The sequence below is a fragment of the Myotis brandtii genome, unplaced genomic scaffold, assembly GCF_000412655.1.
Source record: "Myotis brandtii unplaced genomic scaffold, ASM41265v1 scaffold1038, whole genome shotgun sequence".
In the NCBI taxonomy this organism is placed as follows: Eukaryota; Metazoa; Chordata; class Mammalia; order Chiroptera; family Vespertilionidae; genus Myotis; species Myotis brandtii.
In genome coordinates, this window is record NW_005353490.1 from 240,832 (window position 1) to 266,416 (window position 25,585).

General features: G+C 42.2%; 1 protein-coding gene and 1 pseudogene across 1 annotated transcript in view; both read left to right on the forward strand.

Annotated features, from left to right (window-relative positions):
• The window catches only part of PARM1 (prostate androgen-regulated mucin-like protein 1), a 38,955-nt gene that overhangs the window by 7,159 nt on the left and 6,211 nt on the right, over nt 1–25,585 (forward strand). The window contains exon 2 of the mRNA XM_005856654.2: nt 15,994–16,072. Within this exon, the coding sequence (XP_005856716.2) occupies nt 15,994–16,072 (79 nt within the window). The remainder of the gene's footprint in view (nt 1–15,993; nt 16,073–25,585) is intronic.
• Nucleotides 8,999–9,593, forward strand: LOC102242988 (annotated as a pseudogene).

The window sequence follows — 25,585 nt, forward strand, 5'->3', positions numbered from 1 at the left end:
AAGTAGTCATAAAAAATCTAGGAGTAAAAAAAAGTGTGTGTTATAGTAAGTTAATGACCATCATATTTAGATAATGTATTAAATATATGTTAAAGGTGAAAATGATGACTTAATAAAAAAATCATAAGGGAGAAGACCATGTAAAAGAATATTCATAAACATTTATTGATCAGATTCTTTTGGAATGCCCAGGATATATCAGGAAGCAATAGTCAGTCCTAAAAAGTATTATACCTATGTTAGGCTCAGCTTTACAAATATTATAGTGAAAATAACTTTTAAAGTAGTCATAAAAAATTTAGGAGTAAAAAAAGTGTATGTTATAGTAAGTTGATGACCATCATATTTAGAATGATGTATTAAATATATGTTAAAGGTGAAAATGATGATTTAATAAAAAAATCATAAGTGAGAAGACCATATAAAAGAATATTCGTAAACATTTATTGATCAGATTCTTTTGGAATGCCCAAGATATATCAGGAAGCAATAGTCCTAAAAAGCATTATACCTATGTTAGGCTCAGCTTTACAAATATTATATCATTGTACATGCCCAGGCCCTGCGTCCTATAGTAAATGGTGCTACTATCTTTTCAGTTCACTGTCCTTCACTGCCTGGGTCCTCTCCACCACTGAATACTATTGATTTTGAACTCTTAGTAGCTCTCAATTCATCTATTTTCAGTTTTACCCTCATGTCAAAACTCCCATAACCCCATAATTCCACCATGATCGCTTCCTAACTGGCCTTTCATTTCCTCTCCTATACCCATCTCACATCTTGCCCATTCTCCACATAACAGCCAGAATGACAATTAAACACAGATCTGATTGGGTCACACACAACCTCACTACCACCAGCCCTTCTGGGCATCCCCTGCTCTTAAGCCCACAGGGTGGAGCCTCTGCCTGCCTTTCCGCCTCATCTCACCCCCTGTACCCCCATGTTGGCTATCTCTCAGTTCCATGAATCTGCTGAGCTCCCTCTTAAGACAGAGCCTTTCCTTATTCAGATCCTTCTACATAGAACCCACAACACATTACTTAGCTGGTTAATTCCAACTCATTCCTTAGGCTTCAGCTCAAACATTGTCTATTCAGGAAGGCTCTGTTGGGGCCCCAGTCCAGCTGTGGTTTCCCAGTTACAACCTGTCACAATTCAGTTGTCTCTCTTCTCCACAGTGTATGATTATTCATGTGCTTGTGTGGCAGCATTGCTCATTGCTTACCCTGCCTTTCCAGGTACCTGAACTGGGGCCTTGTCTATTTGGGCTTACAAATAGATCCCTAGTAACTAACAGTGTCTAACTCAGTGTAAGTGCTCAATAAATGTTTGATGAATTCATAAATGAATGACTTCTAATGACTAAATATCAAGCTTTAGACCATAGATTCACATATTTTCTGAACTTCATAAATCCTGACCTTAATCTGTTCAGGCTTTTATAATAAAAACTAGAGGCTCGGTGCATGAAAATTTGTGCACTCTCTGTTCAGGCTTTTATAATAAAAACTAGAGGCTTGGTGCATGAAAATTCATGCACTAAAGGGGGGGGTCCCTAAAGGGAGGTCCCTCAGCCTGGCCTGCCTCTCTCACAGTCCAGGAGCCCTCAGGGGATGTTCACAGTCTGGCCTCCCTCTGTGAGAGGCTACCGGACTGATCAGAGGAAGGCATCACCCCACTGCTGCTGCCACTGCTGGCCATCACTGCTGCCTGCCCGCCACAGCTGCCTGCCCTCCTCAGCCCTCACAGCCGCTGTGGCCTTCTCTGGAAGGATGTCCGGAAGACATCTGGTCTATCTGGTCTAATTAGCATATTACCCTTTTATTAGTATAGATACCATAGATGGAGTGACTTAAACAACAGAAAATTATTTCTCAGGGTTCTGAGGGCTGGAGAGTCTAGATTCAGTGTTTGGTGAGGGCTGAGATCCTGGTTTATACAAGGCCATATTTTCTGTGTTCTCACTCAGTGAAAGGGGTAAGGGAGTTCACTGGGATTTCCTCTATAAGGACACTAATCCCATTCACAAGGGCTCCACCCTCATGACATCACCTCCCAAAGGCCCCACCTCCTCATACTATCACATTTGTGGTTATAATTTAAACCTATGAGTTTGGGAGGACACGGGCATTTAGTCCATAATAATACCTGTGCATGCAAAGACACTCCTCTAATACCCCACCCTCTCACAGTTGGGACTCTTTAGGGCAGCGGTTCTCAACCTGTGGGTCGCAACCCCTTTGGCGGTCAAACGACCCTTTCACAGGGGTCGCCTAAGACCATATCAGATAACATTACGATTCATAACAGTAGCAAAATTACAGTTATGAAGTAGCAACGAAAATAATTTTATGATTGGGGGTCACCACAACAACAGGAACTGTATTAAAGGAAGGTTGAGAACCACTGGAAAGAGCTTGCTGCTCCACTCAGGGTTCTGCCCACTCCTATTCCCGCCACCGCTCCTCTCTTTTTCCACCATGATGACTCTTATCTTTGGTCTCCAAGGACTTAAGGGCTGACAAGTTATAAATTGTTATAAACTCTCACTCACATTTTTCCTTTTTTTTTCTTTTGTGCTCAATTGTGCTCAATTCTTCTTTAAACTTTAAACCTTAAAGCTTGCTAATGCCAAGTAAACTCCCATAAGGAGCTCCAACAGTCAGATTTTCTTTTAGGTAATATTATTATTCATTCTTTTCTCCATTGCTTTTATTTCTCCTTTGATTTGCTTTTACTACTTAAATCTTAATCTGATTTTGAAAAAGTTAAAAACTATTCTTTGAAAAATATATGTCAAGGTAATAAAATCAGCTAGTTACCATTTAAATTATCTACCAGAACACAACTCCCTACAACACATTTACAACATAAATGTGACGAAGTTTAATCGTTTCAGTGTCACCTTTCATTACATTTGGAGAGGTTTTGCCTCCATGGGACAATTTCTTCTTTCTGCTTCAAATGCTCTCACCAGATATATATGACTAAAATGATTTTGGAAGTGCTTCACTGAGAAAGCAGGTTAGCTTAAAGCACATCTGATAGCATTAATGAATCTATGGCTTGCTGGCTCACTGAGAAAACTGATTGGAAAATGCCTGATTCCATATCCAAAATGAATTCTCACTGTAATCTTCTGACTCAAGAGCATGTATTTTCAGTTACAAAATAATATCAGGAAAGTGAGAATGGATCAGCACAGGCCCACTGTCTTTATCAGAAAAGGATCTAAAAATCCCACCCCAGTCAGGAGCACTGTATTCAGAGAACATATAATGGATACTACATTGATATTTTCCTCAGCATGACTTGTTTCTCAGTTCTCAGAAAAGAAAAATATTGGCCAATAAGAGACAAAATTTTATTTAACAGTATCTTGCTTTTATCATTGGGCTCATGGCCTTCAGGGGTGGATGACAGGCTCAAAAATGAAGGTAAATTTAGGTTAAAATTATATAATTTCAATAAATCCATGGAAGTGGACCATCAAAAACCATTTGCCATATTTCTGCTTGGAGAAATTAGGGGGTCATTTCAAAGCCAGACTCCAGGAAGGCAAGAATATTGCTAATGGTACAAACTCAGGCATCAGACTGCCTGGCTCAGATCCCACTGATGCCATTTGCTAGATGGGAGACTTGGGCCATTGTATTCATCACTGGGTGTCACATTTTCCTCATCTGTACGATGAGGGTAATAATAGTACGGGCTTGCCCTCTAGGATTCCTATGAGGATTAAATGAGACAAGTTTATAAAGTGTCTCACACAGCACTAAATAAATGTTAGCTGTTATTATTACTACATTTGGGTCCCTAATTCTCAGTGTGAATACCAACAACAGTTGACTCTTCTAGACTTTGATTTTCTTAAAATTGAAAAGAAATAGAATGTTTGTAAACACTTTAAGACTCCCAAAAGGATTATTACTATAAGTATTCTATAATAAAGATACATTTAAGCACCTTGGAGCTCCAGTGGCGCAATTGGTTAGCGCGCGGTACTTATAAGCACCTGCCTAGGACACAATACAAAAAAAGATAACCCAAAAAGTGTGGAAGAGAAAAATAACTATGTTGCCTAGGACACAATACAAAAAAAGTATAACCCAAAAAGTGTGGAAGAGAAAAATAACTATGTTCACAATTGTAGTATTAATGCTTTCATGAAACTTGTGAAATCCAAAGCAAAGGGTTAAAGAGTGCAAACAACTAGAGATTTCCAGCTGGGAGAAAGTCTTAGGGGAGGGAGGAGACAAAGGTTCAGCCATAGAACTTTGCCGAGGCCCCACTGGCCCCTAAGAGGTTGCCCTCTCCCCTTATCTGGCATCAAAGTTTGGAAATTATTTTCTTTTCAGAGTTTTTAACTTAGTCTGGAAGAAATTAAAACTGGGTAAAATACAGTATCCAAAAGCATGTTCCTGCCTGGCCTTGGTGATTAATGGAGCAAAGCTAAATGAACTAATGGTTCCCGGAGACCCCTGAGTCAGTCCTTGGGTTGCAGTTATTATACTGATGTGACTGCTCTTGGCCAAGGTGTTGGGACAGGTGATCTGAAACTGTGACTCTCTGCTCCACACACAGATTCCATAATTAAAATGACAGATTTCACACTGCTTAGCAAACAGCATTAGGACTCTGTCTTGGGCTCTGAGAAGTACCCCCTTCCTTCTCGCTTATGTTCTCTGAACCAAGAAAATGCCAGTGTGGAACATCTTACTTGCTAAGACTGGTGAACCCTGAAGAAATCTGAGCCTTCACCTGCAGACTGGATGAGTCTCAAAAAGGTCACATGCCAGCTTTCCCCCTCAGTATTGTTTGATCCGTGGTCATGCCTCATTTTCATCTTTGAAATACGAAAGGGATAGAGAAGGAAGTAACAACAAAAACCAAAACCTCTTTCTGTGCTCATGCAGATGAATGGCAGCTCTTAAGCAGGACAGCGGCATGCTTCTTGTGGTACATTATTGACCCCTCAATGTGTCCGTCACAAAGCGTTGACTTCAGAGTTGAGATCCCCAATCTGGCCCTTAAGGCTGACTTCTCTACCTACACACACCCCTCCTGCCCACTGCCATGCAGCTAGTTGCTCCAAACTGAAAATATCCAAGGGAATTTTTTTTAATCATTTCAATACTAATGGCATCTAGGATACTCAGATAGCAGAGAGATGTAGGGATCTTTCCCCTCTTTCTGACTTGACTTCTGAATAGAAATATCTATGTCCTCCAGTCAAGGAGTGTAGGTGACCTAACTTGACACAGCCGACCCACTCGCGCTATAGGTAAGAATTTTCAGAAGAGCAGCAGAGTTCTCCTCATCCAGGACAAACAATAGAGGGGATCCTCTGTCCTTCTTTTTTTTTTCTTCAATTATTCTCCAGAAATCTCTCCAACCCCACCCTCCTCTCCACCCCAGGAGATCGGGAATGGGGCTGATCCAGAGTTCAGATTCCCACCCATGTCACTTAGCCCAGTAGAAATGATAATTCAGCACAGGCTGAATTATATTCATTATATAAAGTAATTGTGAAATAGTTATGAATCTGTCCTGCAGGAGATATGAGAAGGGCAGAAACTGACATGGAGCATGTGAAGGAACAGACTTTACATCATGGACTTAGAAGTGAAGTCTTTGTTCATGTCTGCACTGCTACTCCTGTGAGTGGCCGAGTCAGGACAGTTGTCCCTCCTGTGCCACATTTCCTCCACTTTGGGCCTCCACCGAGGAGCAGTCTTCATGAAGCTGCCACGTTCCCTGGAGCAGTCCCACTGCTGGTCCCAGCTCCTGCCCTCTGTTCTTCCTGGCCTCTCCCGCGGGCTCTGGGGGCAGCTGATTTACCCCCAGCCCAGTTTCTCTCTCTCTCACACACACACCCTCCACCCCGCCCAGCCTCTTTGTGAGTCTGGTTTTCCTGGGAGCAGTATTCTCAGAAGTATGGCTTCAGTCCCGACATGAGTAGTATGCAAGATGATGAACCTTGTTTATTCTAATAAAAACTGCTTTGTTTTCATGTGAATTTGAGAAAAGAATAAAACAACACATTGAATCATGATTGCACAGCTTTATTGCTTAGGGTGTGGCTATATGTAGCAAGTATCTAAGGAAAAATTATGACTTGATTTAAAGACATGCATTTAGAAAATAATAGTATAGGTATGTGGACATGGCAAAAACATGAGAGTGATATGGAGGTGTTGGAATTTTGGAAACACAGCACTGAAGTTGAGGCTGGCGTCTTGTCCTTGTTTATTGTCTCAGCTAACAGTGCTTTAAGGTTTTACTTGGGATGAGACCAAGGAATAGAGAATTTAAAAGGACACAAACCAGATATCAAAATGTGAGTTCTCGTCCCAGCTCTGTCACTAACGGACTCTAATCACAATCTAATCACAATCAAATCTCTTAATTTCCATAGGCTTCCATTTTGCCATCTGTAAAATGAAGGTGTTAGATTCAATGAAACTTCTTGGAATTTTTTTCAACAATAAAATTACATTATTCCATTGGTCATGATCTTGCTGAAAGCAAAACTTGAACTTGAGATTCTCACTCATTTCTAATACCCAAGGTAGCTCACATCTCCTCTGGATCAAGGTTTTTTTCTGGCTCAGAGTTTTTATGGATAAGAGGTGCCCTGAGGTTAAATGGGACCTTTGTATTGCATTCATGATGCACAAAGCATTTTAAATATGCTAACTTGTGAAAGCATTCTATGAGGAAGCAAGCATTTCATCAAGTCCACAGTAAACATCAGCTGCATGAATGATTGAATGAATCCAGGTGGAGATAGGGACCAAAGGAGGCTTGGAGGCTGGGAGGAATAAAGTGACTTGCCCAAGACTCTTCAGCTGCTGTGTTTATGAAGCCCGTCTCCATGCCAGGTCTTCTCATCACAGAGAGTGGGAAAGCATAGGTTTGGGGAATCTAGCCCCCATGGTTGAATCCCATTTATGCCTGCTATGCAGGTGAGCAGAACTTTTTTAACTGTATTATTTCCGAAACTCCAAACTGCAGATTCCTAACCAGCTCTGCCTAGCTTAATGCCTGGCATAGGGTAGCCGCAGTAATGGTGGTTTCTATGACTTTTATGACCAGGATTGTTTCTCTTGATGCTTCCATTAGTGTTCTTGGCACAGTACTACAGATGTCCCTTGGGAACTGTTGTTAGGCCAAGGCTGAATTTGGAACAGTCTTCGAGGAGAGTCTGTTAACAGCATTCAGATAGAAGGGTCACCCATACTTCAGGAGGAATTCTCATTCCCTGCAGGCTCCGTTTGGTCTGGGCAGCACCTTTAGGCCAACTGAATGAGGGGAATGCTCCCTGACATTGACCTGAGACTGCTGTGCGGCCATGGACGTGTCCTCGTGCTATGGGAAAAGGGATGAGGTGGGCGTCCCCTTTGCTATTCTTAGAAATCCAGTCTAGTTCACACATTACAGGAGTCAAAGGAGAGCTGGGACTGGGTGACCTAAACAGGTAGTGATAATAAATTCCAGTGGGAAAGAAGCCTCATTTGTGTTGGGAAAGATTGTAATTGTAAGTGAAGTGAAGAAACTTTTAAATGTTGATAACTAGGGACTGTGCTGGCTTGTGTGCCCCGGGTTGCATTAATTGCAAACCTGAGCTCCCTGTGTCCTTCTAGTACAGCCGATGTGAACGCATGAGAGAAACGCAGGGAGTGGGAACAGCCACTTGCCTGGCCAAGTACAAATCTTTTGTTTTCTCCACAGAGATTTATATTTCTGTATACATTTTTAATTATATGCTACCTATGTAGGTCAAATGTTCTTAGAGAAAAAAGTAAAACCAGGTCTCCTGATGACAGGAAGTAGAAAGTATAGATATTGGAGATTCTGCCCCAAAGTTTGAATCCAGCCCCAAGGCAGGCCTGATTCCTGGATGCCAATAGAAAGCAGACAGAGGACGCACTGGAGGGGCAGGTTTTACCACAAGCAGATGCAGAGCTATCGCTAGAGCCCAGGATGACAGGAGAGCCTCCTGGGTACCAGCATGGAGCCTGCTCTGGGTCCCAGTTCTTCTCCTTACCATGTGGTTCTGAGCCCTTAGTGTCTCTGTGCCTTGGTTTCCTCATTTGTGAAATGGATATAATAAGCATAGCTACCTTATGGAGAATTACATTAATTGAAATAACTGAAGCATAGAATAATCCCTGACACAGGATAAATAACAAGAAAGTGTGCATGGCTATCACTTTTTTCTGTTGTTGACTGTTACTTCTATTATCATTGCTGTTCGAAGGAAGGAGTTGCAATGAGAGACTATTGCTATAAAGAGGGAGGAGCCTTTTCCTAGGGTAATAAAGAGAAGTCCACACTCACACAGACCTCAAACCTTCAAGCCCTTTCTTCATCAGGCCCACTTCCTTCCTCCAGCACAGACATGTGCTTTCACAGAGAAAGAATCCCTTTGAGATGAGATGTTCCTTTCCTCTGGGTGACCTTGACTGGAGGAGCCACCACACACTCTAAAACGGCCATCTACTTCTATTCTCCATTTCTTACCTACTCCCTGGACCAGGAAGAGGAAAGAAAAGTGCAAAAATATTGAAAAACAGTCAAAAAGGTTGTCAAAGATGCTTCTCAAAATAGATCAGATGCTCACAGACCCAGGAACTTGGTCAAAGTATGGACAGGGGCGTTCTAAGTAAGCTGGCTGTTGAATTTCCAAGGACCATGTGGTTCAGGAGTCATCCACAGAGAGGAGAAAGACCACTCACCTTTTTGTCACCCCTGGAAACATCCCACCATCAACCCTCTGCCTCCCGCTCTCTCAGAGCAATAACAACCTTTAAAAGAGCTGTGACTGGGCAGTACATCAGGCTGCACTAGGGTGGGGTTTGCACTCTCCAGAGCTGGACTTTATTTTCCCCAGCAATCCCCAGTTCTATTGTTTTTGTTTGTTGTGTTATTAGGTTATTGTTGTTGTTGTTGTTGTGTGTGTGTATGTGTGTGTGTGTTTTTTCATAATATGGCAAAGGTTCAGGTAAACAGTGTAGTGGTTTTGGATAACCCTTCTCCTTTCTACAAATCATTCCAGTGCAAGATCACCTTCCAGTCTGAAGACTTGGAGTGGAAAATTATCTATGTGGGCTCTGCAGAAAGTGAAGAATACGATCAAGGTTTAGACTCTGTTAGTGGGCCCTGTGCCTGCAGGAAGGCATATGTTGGTATTTCAGGCTGATGCACCTCATCCAGGGCTCGTTCCAGGTGCAGATGCAGTAGGTGTAACAGTTGTGCTAATCACATGCACCTTTTGAGGTCAAGAATTTTTTAGCGTTGCTATTGTGTAAATAATGAATACACTGAGACAGAATTAAGGGGAAATCTACCAGTAAAACCACTTTTTTAAGCTTCAAAGGAACATTTTGGCATCTAATCCCAGAGTCACAAGATTCTACATTATTTGAGAAGATAACACAGAAAAGCTAGAAGATGCAGCGAGCAGTAATCCAAATCTACAGTAACATCTTTTGACAGATGCACTACCTGCAGCATCAAAGGGATGATCCACGTCAGAAAATGCACTCAATGTCACGTTCGAATCCCACATGGACTGCACGTGACCACCTGCCACCCTTCAGCACAAAGCTGTAAAAACTCACAGAACTAGTTCCCTGAAATTCCATGATCAGTCAGTCACTGAGACACAATGGGAAGAATTTATTTTAGAAAATCCTGTCGAGCCTTAGTCAAAGTTGTTCAATGGTTAGAGTGTTTGCCCACACACTGAAGAGTTGAGGGTTCAGGTCCTGGTCAAGGGGACATACCTGGGTTGCAGATTTGATCCCAGCCCTGGTCAGGATACTCTCATGTGGGAGGCAACTGATCAATGTATCTCTTTCACATTGATGTGTGTCTCTCACCTCTCTCTCTCTCTCTCTCTCTCTCTCTCTCTCTCTCTCTCTCTCTTCCTCTCCCTCTCTCTCTCTCTCCCTCTTTTTTCCCCTCTCCCTCCCTCCCTTTCACTCTCTTTAAAAATCAATGGAAAAAATATCCTCAGGTTAGGATTAACAACAGCAACAACAAAAAATCATATAGAAAGAAAGGAAACCAGTATTTGAGCAAATTGTGGAATATAAGTACAATTATTTTTAAGTAATTTTTCTCTAAGGTGTTATTTTATTTGTTCTGAAACTTCTCTGATAATATATATAATGTTTTTTCTCCTCTATATGCAATTAAAGCACTTGTAAAAACGTATGACTCATAAAGCCAGGTTATAAGGATATTTTAGCCTCCTGGACAATAATCTTTGGACCTTCAAAAGAACAAAGTTCACTTCAACTAAAATGCTTCTTCCTGTAATAACAAATAGTTTGGTTTAATTTAATGAGTGAATTTCCATTATTTTTTGGAATGCCCTCAAAAAAGGAATTTGAAGTCAACTATATGCTACCAAGAACTATAGGATCACCCAGCTGGTGTGGCTCCGTGGTTGAGCATTGACCTATGAACCAGGAAATCACAGTTTGATTCCAGTCATGGCAAAATGCCTAGGTTGTGGGTTCCATCCCTAATGTGGGCATGCAGGAGGCAGCCAATCAATGATTCTCTCTCATCATTGATGTTTCTATCTCTCTTTCCTTCTCTCTTCCTCTCTGAAATCAATAAAAAATATATTTTAAAAAAATAACTGTAGGATCTGAATTCCCAGGCCATCTTGAAGCCTCCTATGGCTACTATTACAGTTCACATAATGTTAGATAGCATTCAATTTGGTTCCTAAAATAATAACAAATGTGGTTAATTGTCCTCTGGCTATGGTTTTTGTTTTTATAACGATTTAGGACATCAGAACACTCCCTGAATCATATAAATCATTATTACCCAGTGCAATCAACATGTCAAGAGCAGATAAAAATTCCCTGAGTTTAAAAATAGGAAAGTATAATGACTTCGATCTGTTCATTAGATTTATAAAAATACTATAAACTTAACTCTTTAAAATTGTTTTCATAGATCATACGTTGGCAGCATTTACATAAAAACAGTGGATTTGGAAAGGTATATTTAGCTTTATTATAACAGATAAATTACTATTTTGGAAATATATATATTTCCACACATGTAGTACTCTTCTCACATCCCCTGACACTCATGCAGAATAAGATGAGGCATATTTGTAGTAGAAATTTCTAGATAGTTTTTCCAGATAAGCCTTTTAAAAGCAATCTTGGAAAGGAATTCATTAACTAAATGAGCCAAAAAGTTCTTTTTTTCTTTGAGGAGAGCTAGGTCCTTCCTCAAAAAGTTTCCTGTGCTCCATTAAATGAAGTGTAGAATATTCTCATTACTCTTGCGGCTAAAGCAAGACACCAGCCACGTGATACAGAGTTATGCAGTGCCTGGCTATCTAAAACTTTTATACTGTGCTTCTTAAAGCTTTTATTTTGAGGAAGGGAAAAAGGCATTTGTCTGAATATGGAGTCTAAGTTGTACATAGTCCCTATCATTCTAAAAGTGAATTTGGGAAGCAAAATTTTGCTGAATGTTAAAACTTTGAAATTTAATGTACCAGATTATTAAAATACTGTCCATTGATTAGTTCACAGATTTTAAAAAATAAAATACATCCTACTGTTAACAATAAATAAATAAATAACCTCCGAGAGCCTAGGAAAGCTCTTTCTTTAGAGGCGGTTCAGGGTCACCCCATCACAGCCTAATATTGTCATGTTGGATGTAATTGGCAAGTATCCTGTCAAAGAGGTCAGATACAACATTTCTTTCATGTTTAAAGGGAGGAAAAGAGAAAATGCCTCTATGAGAAGAGTCCCCAGAGGAACAGTTGAAGAACTTGGAATATTGCTAAGCCCAGGAAAACAGGAGGGCACCTTCAAGTGGGGGGAGGGGGGTGCAGTTTGGACAGAAAAGTCCCTTCTGAGTGTGGAAGACTTCCTATATCCATAAAGGTCCAATGGGAGTGTGAAAAAGAGACAGGGGTGTCTGTGGTGGGAGAGGCATATATGGGGAGAAAGACCCCTTAAAACGACGTCTCCGTTTATTCCAGGATTGCACAGGGCCTAGAGCAGAGTCAAAGCAGATCAAGTGATGACCTCCAGGGCAGCCTCCTTCCTCGAGGAGTCGGGGTGCAGTTTGGACAGGAAAAGTCCCTTCTGAGTGTGGAAGACTTCCTGTATCCATAAAGGTCCAATGGGAGTGTGACAAAGAGACAGGGGTGTCTGTGGTGGGAGAGGCAGATATGGGGAGAAAGACCCCTTAAAACGACGCCTCAGTTTATTCCAGGACTGCACAGGGCCTAGAGCAGAGTCAAAGCAGATCCAGTGATGACCTCCAGGGCAGCCTCCTTCCTCGAGGAGTCTGACCAGGTCAGACTAGAAGCATGGTCTCCTGAGAGTTGGCTCTGGCTCCTTCAAGGAAATGATCTGACCCTATTCAGACAGTTATTCCTAAAATAACCCTCCTCCAGCTCCATCGTCCCCTGGACCATAGCTATAGAATCATAGGAATAGATACTCAGGTAAGAGCTGGAGCAGGGGACTCCATATTGGACAGGTGGGGAGCCTGCTGCTTTGGGAACTTTTTTGGCACAGTGACTGAGCTCAAAAACTGCCAGTTAATTTTTTTGCCAGTATGACATTTATTCATTCGACATTGAATGCATGAGTTAAGTACCCACTGTGGCCTACAGACTGTGGCTGGGGCTAAGGGTGTGGTAGGAAGGTGGTAAGAAGGGGAAAGAGATGCAAGATGAATAGGATTAGAACCTGCCTGGGGAAGCTCACCACGGAGTGCTTGAAAGAAGCAGGTATGAGAAGCTAACACAAAACAACAACACTGTAATTCGCTTGGGGTGTCGGGAAATCTCAGAGGGGTTTATATTAATTGTCATGAAGAAGGAGTAGGAGTTGGCCACACTGAGAAAAGGGCCAGGGACGCAACCAGTATACCAATGATTACAAATGCCAACCCTAGAATAAAATAGTCCTGGGTTCAAATGTTAGCTTAATCATTTAGCAGATCATAAAACCTGAATCAAGCCCTTAAGCTTTCTGAGCTTTAACTTTCTCATCCATAAAATGGGAATAATTGTACTCTGCTCACAGAGAGAATGAAATGAGATGATAGCTGTAAAGTTCTCGGCCCAATGCCAGCCCAGAGTAACCACCTGCAAATGTAGAGTAGGTCGTTCTTCAGCCTGTTCTGTTTTTTTGGTTCTGGGTTCTTATGAAAGTGGTAAAATGGCACCCTGAGAAACCCGAGCTTTCAGAGAGGCCCAAAAGTCAAGAAGCCTTTGGCTCCCGGATCTCCAATAGCCCTCTGGTCAGGCAGAACACATTGGCATGGTGGAATGTGCTAGCACAGTGGAATATTCTTGTATCTTGGCTTATGAAATATACAGATAAATTTATTCCAATTCTCTCTGAATTCGTCTGGCTCCCAGGCTTTACAGTGTGAGTCACACCTAATCCGTAACTTCAGATCCCCGTGAGGAAGGACTGTAACGCCATCCCACCCCGGTCCCAGTGCGCTGCCCACCAACTGTCCACACCTTCCTTCACAGGGCAAAGCCGCCCCTGCCCCACTGCACCTTCCTCGTATTCTCTTTCCCTGCCCCACCTTGAAAAAAGAAACAAGAGGAGGAGAAGGGGAATTCCAGTTCAGTTTAAACAGAACTCAGTAGGAAATGACATTTGTTTTCACAAGGAGGCAATTAAGCCTTTTCTGTTACCATTTAAAGCTGTGCTAATGTTGGCTCAGCCACCCCCTCATATGTTCAAACTATAATGCCCTGAGGTGTGGAACTTCCCAGGGTGTGGTTCCCCACTGCTTCTGAAAGTGGCAGGTGCTGTGGAGGTGACAGGGCGCTCAGGACACAAGACATCCTAAGTGAGGGGCCTGATAAAGGTCTTCCGGTTCCAGAGGACCTTTGCTACCAAGGCTGGCAGCCTCTGAGGAAAGCTGGTGGGTGGCAGAATAGTTAACAGGATGGTCCAAAGTATAATCCATTTTACCTGACATGTTTGGGTCTCATGTTGGCCAGCACCAACCCTCAGAAGTGCCCCTTTGCTCGGCTTCCCTCCAGGACCCGTCAGGTAGAAAATCACCTGCTAATTACAGCTCTGGTCACACGGGCTATCCCTGAACAAGAAAAGGTGGCCTTAAAGAACCCCATTTGAAGACCATGGTTACACTAGACAGCTACCAGTCACATCGAGGAGAAGCAGGTCACTCTATCACTTGCTGTTTTTTAAAAGAAAGAACTGCACTTGAGTTGGGAAACTGCCTGGTTTATCTTTAGAAACAGGTGGTATATAAATAAATTCAGTAAATCACAGCGTTGGAGGAAATCCAACTGCTCAGAGTTAGGGAAGAGAGTTTGAGAAAGGTCAAACCTACAAGTTCCTATATTAAACTATCCCTGGGGCAAGAAAGAAGAGTTATGGGGAAATCAACCATATCCCACTTTTTTAAAGGGGGTAAATTAAATTAAAAGGTCTATTTTTAAAATTTCTCTTAATTGCAATCACTGTATCTTTTTGAAACTTGAAATACTCCCAACACCTTACCTTGTAGTAATACTTCCTCTCAGAAGCTCTTAAAAATGCTGTCAATAGGCTTCCATGACCATGGAATTGTTCTCATTTCAGTACAGTTTAGAGGCCCAGAAGCTAAGTATAGCCTTTCAAAGTAGGAGTGGAGGCTTTTCATAAGGAGATCTGACCTTGAACTTTATTTGATCTGGTCCGCACATTTGGGCATTTAGTGCCATAATTCTATCTTTACAATTGTTTAAAAAAAAAAAAAGGGAAGAGAAATGTATTGATGGTTATGCTAATCATGCTCTAAAGATTCTGGGAGCAAGGAAATGGGCATGTAAGTGAGTGTCCAGAGTGCGGAAGTTCTGAAATGGTGCAATACAGTCTATCTGTGTGGACACACCCAGCTCTGGTCTTAGTCTCTGTGTTAGCAATGAGCAACCTTGGCTCTCAGAGTCCTATTCATTTTCTGAAGTAGTGAATAATTTCCCAGTGGCCTGAAAGAGTAAGTGGGGTCCCTAATACCAGCATTCATGCCAGAAAGTCAATATAACTATAGGGGACAAGAGCTCAATTGATTCTTGGCACTTCTAAGGTGAAGTATATACATTATTAGTCCAAAGCTCACACAAAAAGAGTGTTGTGCTTCAAAGTAGTAATCTTTGGAAGCGGTATGGTTATTCTTCCAAGGCTACATGCTCAAAGGGGTGGGTGGTGTGGTGGTGTTTTTTTTTAACTGCTCATTAATGGTTGCCTTTGGAACCAGATTTCAAACTGCACAATAAAACATTCATGTTACATTGTAATTGCACCAGATTAGTTCTACAAACAAAAAATACTGTTACCTACCAGACTTGACCTTGTTTTTATACCAAGCTTGACTTTTTTTCTCTACAAAATCAAATTTACCTTCCAGGATGAAAACGGGACATACTTCCCAAAGTGGAATTTTTTGAAAGCCTTTGCTTAGATGGCATCATTAAGATCTGTGCCTCTCCTACCAAGACGACCTTTTTGAAGCGGACACTACTAATACAACTGTGTGATTCTGGTTTATTTAAAAACCAACCCCATTACCTTGTAGTAACCCTTCAACAAGACATCCCAAGCCTCCCAATATTTTGCCAATGATAGAAAGAGGAACCAGAGCTTATCAAAGAACAAAGTAAGATTTCAGGGTATTTTAAATCCCCTACCTCTGTAAGCAGCAGCTGCAGCAACAACAGATTAGTGCCCTTCTTAAAAAGATAATCACGTATTACTGTGGGCTGTTCTCTGATCTCCAGGCCTGCGAAAAGGTCTTACTAAATACTGACCATTTCCCAAAATCTCACATAGCATGAAAAGCATTCTGGAAATAGAATTAAGACCCTGGAATTTGCTCCAGCTCTGACTTCTCTGCGAAAGGATCTGGAGTGAACCCCCTTCCTCATCATCTCTCTGTGCCTTTCCTCCTTCACAGGCAGCATCGCCGCCATTACAGTGACTGTCATTGCCGTGGTGGTGCTGGTGTTTGGAGTTGCAGCTTATCTGAAGATCAGGTGAGAGGCACCTTACTGTCCTTCTTTTTTAAAATTTATTTTTATTGTTGAAAGTTTTACAGATGTCCCCCTCCTCCCCCATTAACTCCTTCCTCCCCACTTCTGCCCCCTTCCCCAGGCCTTTACTGCACTAATGTCTGTGTCCATGGATTATGTATATATGTATATAAATTCTTTGGTTAATCCTGCCCCCCGCCCCCCACCACCACCACCCACACCCTCTTCCCTCTGAGAATCATCAGTCTGTTGCGTGCTTCCATGTCTCTGGCTCTATTTTGTTTGTCAGTTTATTTCGTTCATTAGATTCCACATGAGTGAGATCATGTGCTACTTGTCTTTCTCTGACTGGCTTAGTTCACTTTGCATAATACCCGCCAGGTCACTCCATGTTGTCACGTACCTTACTCTTCTTTATGAAGAAAGGGATCCCATGTTGTTTGGCTCCAGGCAGAGGGTTGTTTTGCTAAATGCTTGTTTCTTAATAAGTGTCTTAGCTCTCAGATATATTGGCTGGTAAGTGAAAATGGCCAGTATACTCCACAGCGGACAGGAATAGATGGTACAGTATCTGAATCTTGGCAAAGCAGAAGAAATCAGCTGAAATACACAGCACGATGATGTAATGGAACAAGAATGAGCCTGGAATCAGGAGATGGAGGCCTCGCCTCTCTGCCCTTAACTCACCTCCTGACCCTGAGGGAAGAGCCACATGACCCCTGACCCTCAAGTTGTCTCACCTAGAAATGGGGCACAGCAGTGGGCTCAATGGTTCCCAACTACTGAAGTTCTGAACGCTGGAGGCATGCCCAGTCTGTAAGGAAGTTTTCACTGGTCCTAAAGCAAAGTGCTGAAAATACAAGGAAAATGGGGCATTTTCTATAAAAATTGTTTTTCTCCCCCTGAGATTATGTCCTTATGTTCTTGGTTTCAAAATGTCTTTTGTTATGAAAAGAAGGTGATCACAGATGGTAGCTGAGTTTTTACTCTTTTTAGCTAAATAGAAAGTTACAAAACTGTGAGCCCCCACTTTTGTTGTCTATTGCTCTGTGAAATCCCAAAATCTCAAAACCACATTGCTCTCACAGAATGTCCTTGCTGCTGCCCAATGCCCAATGGCAAGTGCCAGTCTTATTTGCCAGTCTGTGCAGTGCCCATCAAAAGGCACAGAAGGACACGTGCCGCCATGTGAACACAGCCACTCCTCGACAACAGCCAGAGCCATCTTTCCCGGAGCCCCTCTGGTCCCATCCCTCCCCTAAAAGCCCCCAGGGGCTTCCCGGGCACTTGGAATTCAATCCGAGCCCCTCAGGTTGGCCCTCGAGCTCATTCATAGACCATTCCTGCCTCCCTCTTCTCTCTCAGCACATCTGTCTCTCCTTTTTGATCTCTGAGCTGCAGTCACACTGGCTTTCTGTCCACTGCTTACAGCATGCCAGGTTCTTTTTCTCTCCGGGCCCTTGACACTCCCTGGTCTCTCTCCCTGAAATCTTTGTCTCCCAGCTCTTCCTCATGTGCAGCTTTCATGTCACCTCCCTCAGGAGACTCCCCTTCCAGTTTGGTTCCTGCTATTCCTTCTCTTCTTTTCATCTGGCTGTTATCACTGCCTGTAATTTCATTTGCTTTTTATATATTTCTTTGTTTATTGTCTCCTTTTCCTGGCAAAAATGAAAGCTCCACAAGGACCCAGATTTTATCTGGGAGCTAGCGCTGGGCACAAAGAAGATGCCCAATAAACTGAAAAAGTGAACAAATGAGAATACACAGTCAGTCGGGCACTGTCGTGTGCACACGCCCGACTGACTTCTCTTCCCCACAGCCATGCTTCCTCCTTAGAGGCCTGTGCACACCCCGTCCTTCCCTCCTGTCCTGGTTCCCCAGGTGGAGCTCACATATTTAATTTTGCATCCCTCTGCACACATCACCTTTGCTGCCTTCTCTCCTGGCCCTCTCTCATCACCTCTAGTCACCCTGCCCTAACCAAAGACCACTAGTAGGGAACTCTCCCCTCCTCCTTCCCTTTTATCTCCCTCCACTTCTTGTTTTAAATGTGCACCAAATCAGTGTAATGATGGAATCAAGTATAAGAATGCCCTGTAATACCACCTGTATCTAAGGTACAAAGAACAGGAAAGCCAGGTTTGGAAGCGAAATTTGAATCAAAGGCCAGCATTACCTGTGTTTAAAAGCCTTTATAAAAGCATCCTTAAGTCTCCTTCATATTAAAAAAAGAAAAATTTTCTCTTCATTAAATCTGTATTTCCTTGAGCAGCAAACTTAATTTTATGAATTATATCTTACTGAATGGCACTCTTTTTCACTGGTTTAATTACTAGTTTATTACTGCAGATACACTATATTTTAATTATAAGTTAAATTGGCTTTATGAACTAGTCTAGGCACCTCATTCCCACTTTATGGCAAAGTTTCTCTTTGTGTTGGGGGTGCTCATAAAAAGGGACCCGCGGATTGATTTAGAGTTGTTCTGGAATCACCATTGGTGAGTGTCTGAAGGGCTATGTCACCTGGAATAGGACCTCCACTGGAGTGTGGCTTGAAATAGAAATTCTGCCCTCTTGCCACACACTTGCCAAAAAAACGATGTTGAAATAACCCAAGGAAGGACTCTTCTTCTTGAATTCAGGCAAGAATTCAAATTGACCATCTCAAACCTCCCACCGACTACAGACAGGTAGCCTAGAACAGTGATGAAGAATTCAGACTCCACAGCAGGGAGAGCTCGCTTTGAATCCCAGCTCTACCATTTTGGAGCAGGTTCTAGGACAGTGATGGCGAACCTATGACACGCGTGTCAGAGGTGACACACGAACTCATTTTTTTGGTTGATTTTTCTTTGTTAAATGGCATTTAAATATATAAAATAAATATCAAAAATATAAGTCTTTGTTTTACTATGGTTGCAAATATCAAAAAATTTCTATATGTGACACGGCACCAGAGTTAAGTTAGGGTTTTTCAAAATGCTGACACGCCGAGCTCAAAAGGTTCGCCATCACTGTTCTAGTGTGACCTGAGCGTGTTATGGAGCTTCACTCACCCTCACTTCCCTCCCATGTAAAACAAGGGCCTTAATTTTAACTCCTTGCTAGCATTGCTGGGAGGATTATTGGATAATGCTTCCCAAGGACATAGCCCTGCCACCACCACCACCATCATCATCATCATCACCAAGTGATTAACTGGAAGGGACCCCAACACTAGGACAGTTGCTCGATGATAGTTCTGAGTATTAGCCATGTGCCAGGCACCCTTCTGAGCCTGGGAGCGGGGGATCAGATCCGTGATGAAACACAGTCCTGCCACCACAGAAATTACTGTGTTTGGAACAGTTTTGTTAGCAGGCCATTTAAATGGGTTCTAATGAGCACTGGTTAAAATTGTATAACATTTTATTTTAAAGATTTAAATATTTTCTCAAGGCATTCTCAGCACTAGACAAATGTGGTGAGTGGTTACATTGAATCAGTCATGGTTGCTCTCCCCAAGATAGATCCTCCCAAATGTAGAAAGGCCCCCAGTGGCAGAAGGTTGCTGTTTATCTTTGGCACTGCAAACTTCAGGATGAATAAAGTGATCCGATCTCTGCTTAGAAACGCCCTAAGGAAAACCCCATTCTGCTGCTCTGTTAATTATTTGGGCAAAATAACATAAGGAGGTTAATAACTGTCATGAATCTTAAGGCTGTGCTAAAACCCCTTCAAGTGTTGTTTTGCCAGATTCTTGGAAAGACCTTCTAATCATTCATCAAAAATACATTTGGCTCAATTGACAAACGTGTGTGCGCGTGCGTGCGTACATGTGTCTACCTAAGGCTGGTTTTTCCTTTGGCTGGAAATTTATTTTATTTTTATCATCCCAGGTATCTGAGAACAATAACATGGCAAGAAGTCTGCTGTCTGTGGTTGTTTAGCTCACTTGGCTGGAGTAGCAAGTGACTGAAATATCAACCCATGAGGGAACCATTAGCTTCTGGCCTGAAATGCAGGCTATGTCCCTGCAAATGCAAAAGAAGAGTCTACTTGAGAGAGCAGCAGCCTCACAACCAAAAAAAGGGCGCCCCCTGCAAGCTCTGGTACCAGGATCTTAGTAGTTTCACCTTTCTCCCAAGTTCTACTTGCCTCTGAAGGCATCAGTAAACTCATTAGCCATCTGTTTTCTCACTCCAATTCTTTGGGGACCGTAATCCCTAGTTTTGTCACAGTGTCCCCTGCTGGAGAGCCACATATCTGTGAGACCTAAGTCACTTTTGGATGTGGCTCCTAGAAATGAACTGCCCTGTACCTTCCAGGGCTCTTCTCCATTATCTCCGCCACCCCGCCGCCCCCCTCCCCACCCTTGTAGCCAGCAGCAGTGTGGTATGTATGAAAGGAGAAATGTGGGCTTGGTGGTCAGGTTCTATTACCATTTAAGCAAATTATAATCTCCCTGATCTTTAATATTTTCATCTGTAAAAACAGAGGTAATATCTATCTTTCAAGCTTGTTTTGAAGATGAAGTAATAAATGGAGAGTACTGGGAGAGACCAGATAGCATGGTGGTTAAGGACATGCACCCCGGGGCAAGTCTATGCATCCTCCTGTGCGCAGTTTCTTCCTTTGTAAAATGGAACTATACTAATACCTAACTCAGGCCTGTTTAAGATTAAATTGGGATACAGATAAACATACAGTGCCGGGTATGAGATGAGAGCGATGGGAGGACTAACCACTGTCATTGCCATTGTTGTTAAAGCAATGCTTACTCGGGAGCTTAGAAAAATGGTAACTTCCAGCAGTCCCATTTGGTAGGCATCAGGGAACCAAAGGAGAAGGGGGTGCGAGGAGGAGGAGGAGATGGCCCAGGAGCTCTGTTTTCTAATATTCCATTTTGGCAGTTTCAATTGTGCTCCTTCTAAATGCCCGTGAAGTTGCATCCGTGTCATATGTTCACAAATAGAAACTACCTCCGAGCACTCTTTATTCCAGGGCTTGTTTGCAACTTTAAAAGAAAGCAGAGGCCTTGCCTGCCTCTTGCAGAAGGGTGTCTTTAATTAGTGATGATTGAAGAATGAAGTAAGTCGGTTTTGTTTAGTTTAAATTGGCTCAAAACCGGTCGGCCACGAGATAATCCCCTGCGCAAGAGACCGTATCTGCTATCGCCAGCAACGTGGATGCTGCTATAATTAGGTGTGCTGGCAGCCCGGACAGACAAGACGGCTGTTCCCTTCACAAAAATAAATGTGGTATTGATTTATAGACACAACAGGGCCTCGCTCTGAAGGCATCTTGTTAGAAGTCACCTGTTTTGCTTTAAGTCTCCTGGTGATTATATTTTATAGAACTGGATTCTTTCTGGTTGTTGTTAGGTTTAAAGAGGTAGGCCCAGCCAGTCACAAAGGCTAGGATCTTCTAGAATGTGTGATCCACAGGTTGCCTTTTCCAGTTCAGCTTTGGCATTCTGAACGTCTAGGTGACTTGATTCTCTACCTCAGCCTTTAATGTGCATAGGAATCAATGGGAAAGTTTATTAAAAACACAGTTGCCAGGCTCTCAGCCCCACAGGGTCTACTTCAGTAGGTTGGGGTGGGGCCTGTGCACCAGCCTTTCTCACCAGCTCACAGGCGATGCTAAATGCTGCTGGTCTGGTGACTGCATTTTAACTAAGCCTGCTTTACCTTCATCTCCCAGCACTCCAAACACACACTTTGCTCTAGAGCAGCGGTTCTCAACCTGTGGGTTGCGACCCCTTTGGGGGTTGAACGACCCTTTCACAGGGGTTGCCTAAGACTATCAGAAAACACATATATAATTACATATTGTTTTTGTGATTAATCACTATGCTTTAATTATGTTCAATTTGTAACAATGAAATTGGGGGTCACCACAACATGAGGAACTGTATTAAAGGGTAGCGGCATTAGGAAGGTTGAGAACCACTGCTCTAGAGTTTCCCAAATGAATTGCCCTGCTGTTTCATGCCCCTGCTATTAGAACATGCTGAGCCCTCTGTCGGAGGTATTTGGTCCACCTTTTTCTTATCTGGCTGATTCCAAGTTGTCTAGCTCTAAAGGGACCCCCTCCAGGAACCTCATCCCCACCTCTCCACCGGAAGTTCCTTGCTGCATGCACCTCCTTCGTACCACGCAGGAATCTGTCTCCACCAGTCTCCTCCAGCAGAAGGATATAAAGGCCCCAGCAGTACCTGGCATATAATAGTTGCTTTATAAACATTGTTGCCTGAGTGAATGACTCTGGGCAGGAAAGTTTAGGGGAAGCAGGATTTGTTTCCTTCAAGTCCAGAGAAACGAGATTTAGAGGAGGGGAAGCCGTGGGAACCTGTTAAACCTCACACTTGCACTAGTTACCCCGTGACTCTGAACTTGTTTACAGATGGACAGGTATTCTAATGTGCAGGCCTTTTTTTAATGAGTGTCTGCCAGCATGATATCTGGCAGATAATTTTAAAAAGTAAAATAGACAAATTTTATCTGTCCCTTCAAAGTAAATGTGGCTATTTAAAGATTAGTTTGAAAGTAACTGCTTTTTAAGAGAAATCCAGACTATGTAGAGAGCACTTTGAAAATATTTAGAAATGTTTCTATTATTGGGATTTTGGTAATAAGAAGATGAAACTGATAGAATTCCTGAATTATGATACTCATTCTGCCATCAACTTGCTTTGGTAACTGTGGGCTAATAAAATCACCTCTAATGGTTACAGTTTTCTTGGCTTCAAAATCGTAGCTCACAATTCTTAGTTTTGACAAATGTGCCATGGTTATGTAAGATGTTACCATCAAGGGAAGCTGGGTGAAAGGCATATGGGACTTTATCTTTGTAATTTTTCTATAAATCTAACATCATTCCAATATAACAAGTTTATTTCTTTAATTATAGTCCAGTAGCTACCTCACAGATGTGTTGTCTGCTCCTGCCCCAGAGCCTTTGCACTTGCTGTTCTCTCTGCCTGTAGGGTATATCTCAGGCATCTGTGTGGCTCATCCACTTCTCCTTTATATGTCTGCTCAAATGTCATCTTAGTGAGACTTTCTCTGATCGCCATATTCAAAATTATAATCCCCTCCTCTCATTTGGAATTCCTCACTTCCCCTTCCCTGATTTTCCTCCATTGCATTTATTACCATCCACCTTCTTATTTTTCATGTCTTACTTTATTGTGTCTGCCCCACTAGAATGTAAGCTCCCTTGGGACAGGGAGTTTGGTCTTTTAATTCACTGAAGGATCCCCCAGACCTCATAATAGAGGCTGATAGATGGTAGGTTTTCATTGAATAGTTAACTGAAAGGAGCCAGGCAGAAAAATGACAGAAAATGAAAGCCACCAATGGAAACAAAAAGGGGAGACAGTGACAGCTGCACCAATCTAGCTTTGCTAATGAATGATAAGAATCTACGGCTTAATTACTAATGACTAATGAGATGCACGTTCAGCTATGTTTTCACAGCATTGAGCCATGTCTTCTTCATCTATATATCTCCCTTCTCAGCACATAATAAGCACTAATTATTGAATGGCAAGACTCGCTTGACTAAAGAGGAGAGGAAAGGTAATAAAGTTGGAGCCTTGATGAGGAACTGGGGTTGACTTTTATAAAAGAGAAGGTGTTTTCTAAAATATGTTTGTTTCAGCACAAAGAAAGTAAAACCTCATTCATCTTCTAAGACAAATGAGCTCCATTAAGTATTGAGGCTACAGCTATCTTACAATAGGTTCCACTTGTATGTGTGGAGAAGGCCTCAAACCACAGTGTCACTATCACATGTACCAGCTGTCACCAACAGTGACTCACTGATTGGGAGGGGGGCGTTTGGGGAGGACTGCTTTCTCTTGGAGCAAAGTCACTTGAGAAGGAAGCAACGAGGCCAGGACTTAGCACAAATCATGCCCTGTTTTGTCCCCTCGGGTTCTGCTCTGAGCTAACAAAACCATAATACGGTAGAATAACACTGCCAGTAAGCGCAGCACCATGGATTAGCCGGACTATGAGCACCGTGCGGAGTGCTTTAAAGCCATGTCATCGCGTGGGAGAAATTTAGCTGTGATTCTCTTTCCTCTTCCTATCTTTAAGGTCAAAATGGTGGCTTTCACCCTTTATTAAATTCTTTAATCAGATGTTTTTACTTTGCCACAGTTATATTGCACAATGAATTGCCACAGGCCATACAACTCCCTGCTGGCATGGACCAGGCGACCTCCATATATACTATTTATGTGCCACTGCATGTATGCAGTTCTCATCAAATATTTATAAAAGAACCACTGCATCAAGAGCAACATATTGGATGTTCAGAAAATAAGAAGAAATACAAGACACAGTCTGCCCCCAAGAGGTTTATCATTTCAGGGGAGCCAAGGCACAGCTAATGGAAACAGCTCTGCTGGACTGGTGCCAGCCTTCACTGAGAGATTAAGTAAACAAAACCACTTGGACCTGGCGATGATGTCATTCGTTCAGGTTGCTATTCAGATTGAAATTAGATGAGGCAGTGTTGTGTTAACAGAACGAGGAGACCTAGGTTTTAGTACCAGCTCTGCCATTAAATCAAGTGGACAAAGTTGTCTAGATTCCCTGAGCACCGCGTTCCTAAATTTGGGAATTGGGAGTATTTTCACCTCTAGGCTCCGTAAATGAAAACCTCCTCCATCACCATCTAAAACAGGCCATGATTTAAGAAGTTTTGACCTAGAGAGATCATTTAAAGTGATCATGAATTATTCTCCCCTTATCACACACACATACACATGTGTTTGTCTATCTCTATATATAGTAGGATTTCAACAAACCTGGCTTGAATCCCAGCACACCCAATTCTTCTTGCTTAGCTCATTAATATATTAAATAAGCCTTCTGAGTTCAGTACATTCCCAAATATGGTTTATCTAATCTCTTGCTTTGCCACCATCATTTATCAGTATTTTTCTCAATACACTATTCAATCCAATGAGAAGGCTAAGAAAAATGAAAGATCTATCTATTCCTTTATTTTGCTACTGTATTGTGTGTGCAGTAAATTCTCTTCTAACACAACAGATTCAGGTGCAGTTCTGATCAAATAGTCTTACCTAAAATAGCCATTATCAGTAAAACCTGATAACCAGAAGGTTTTTAATCCTCTAACCTCACTCCAGCATGATAATAATTTTTTAACATTCAAATAATAATACAAGAAGCTGGTTTTATAACTGTGCCTGGGGCGTAGTTTCAAGAGTTCCTGGTGGGAGGGAGGCTCCCTTTTCACTCAATGTCTTTTATTTATTTATTTTTTTTACTTTTTACAGATTTGCCATGGGCTTGTGTAACTTTCATTATAATAAAAATTAAAAAGCGATATTGGCCAACATTTATTATGTATTTACTATGTGCCAGGCCTTTTATATGCATTACCTCATTTAGTCCTCCCAACAACTCTAACACAAATTTTTTTAAGTTTTTCCATTTTATGGATGGAGAAACAGGGGGTTAAAAACACATTCAAGAACATACATCCATTGGCC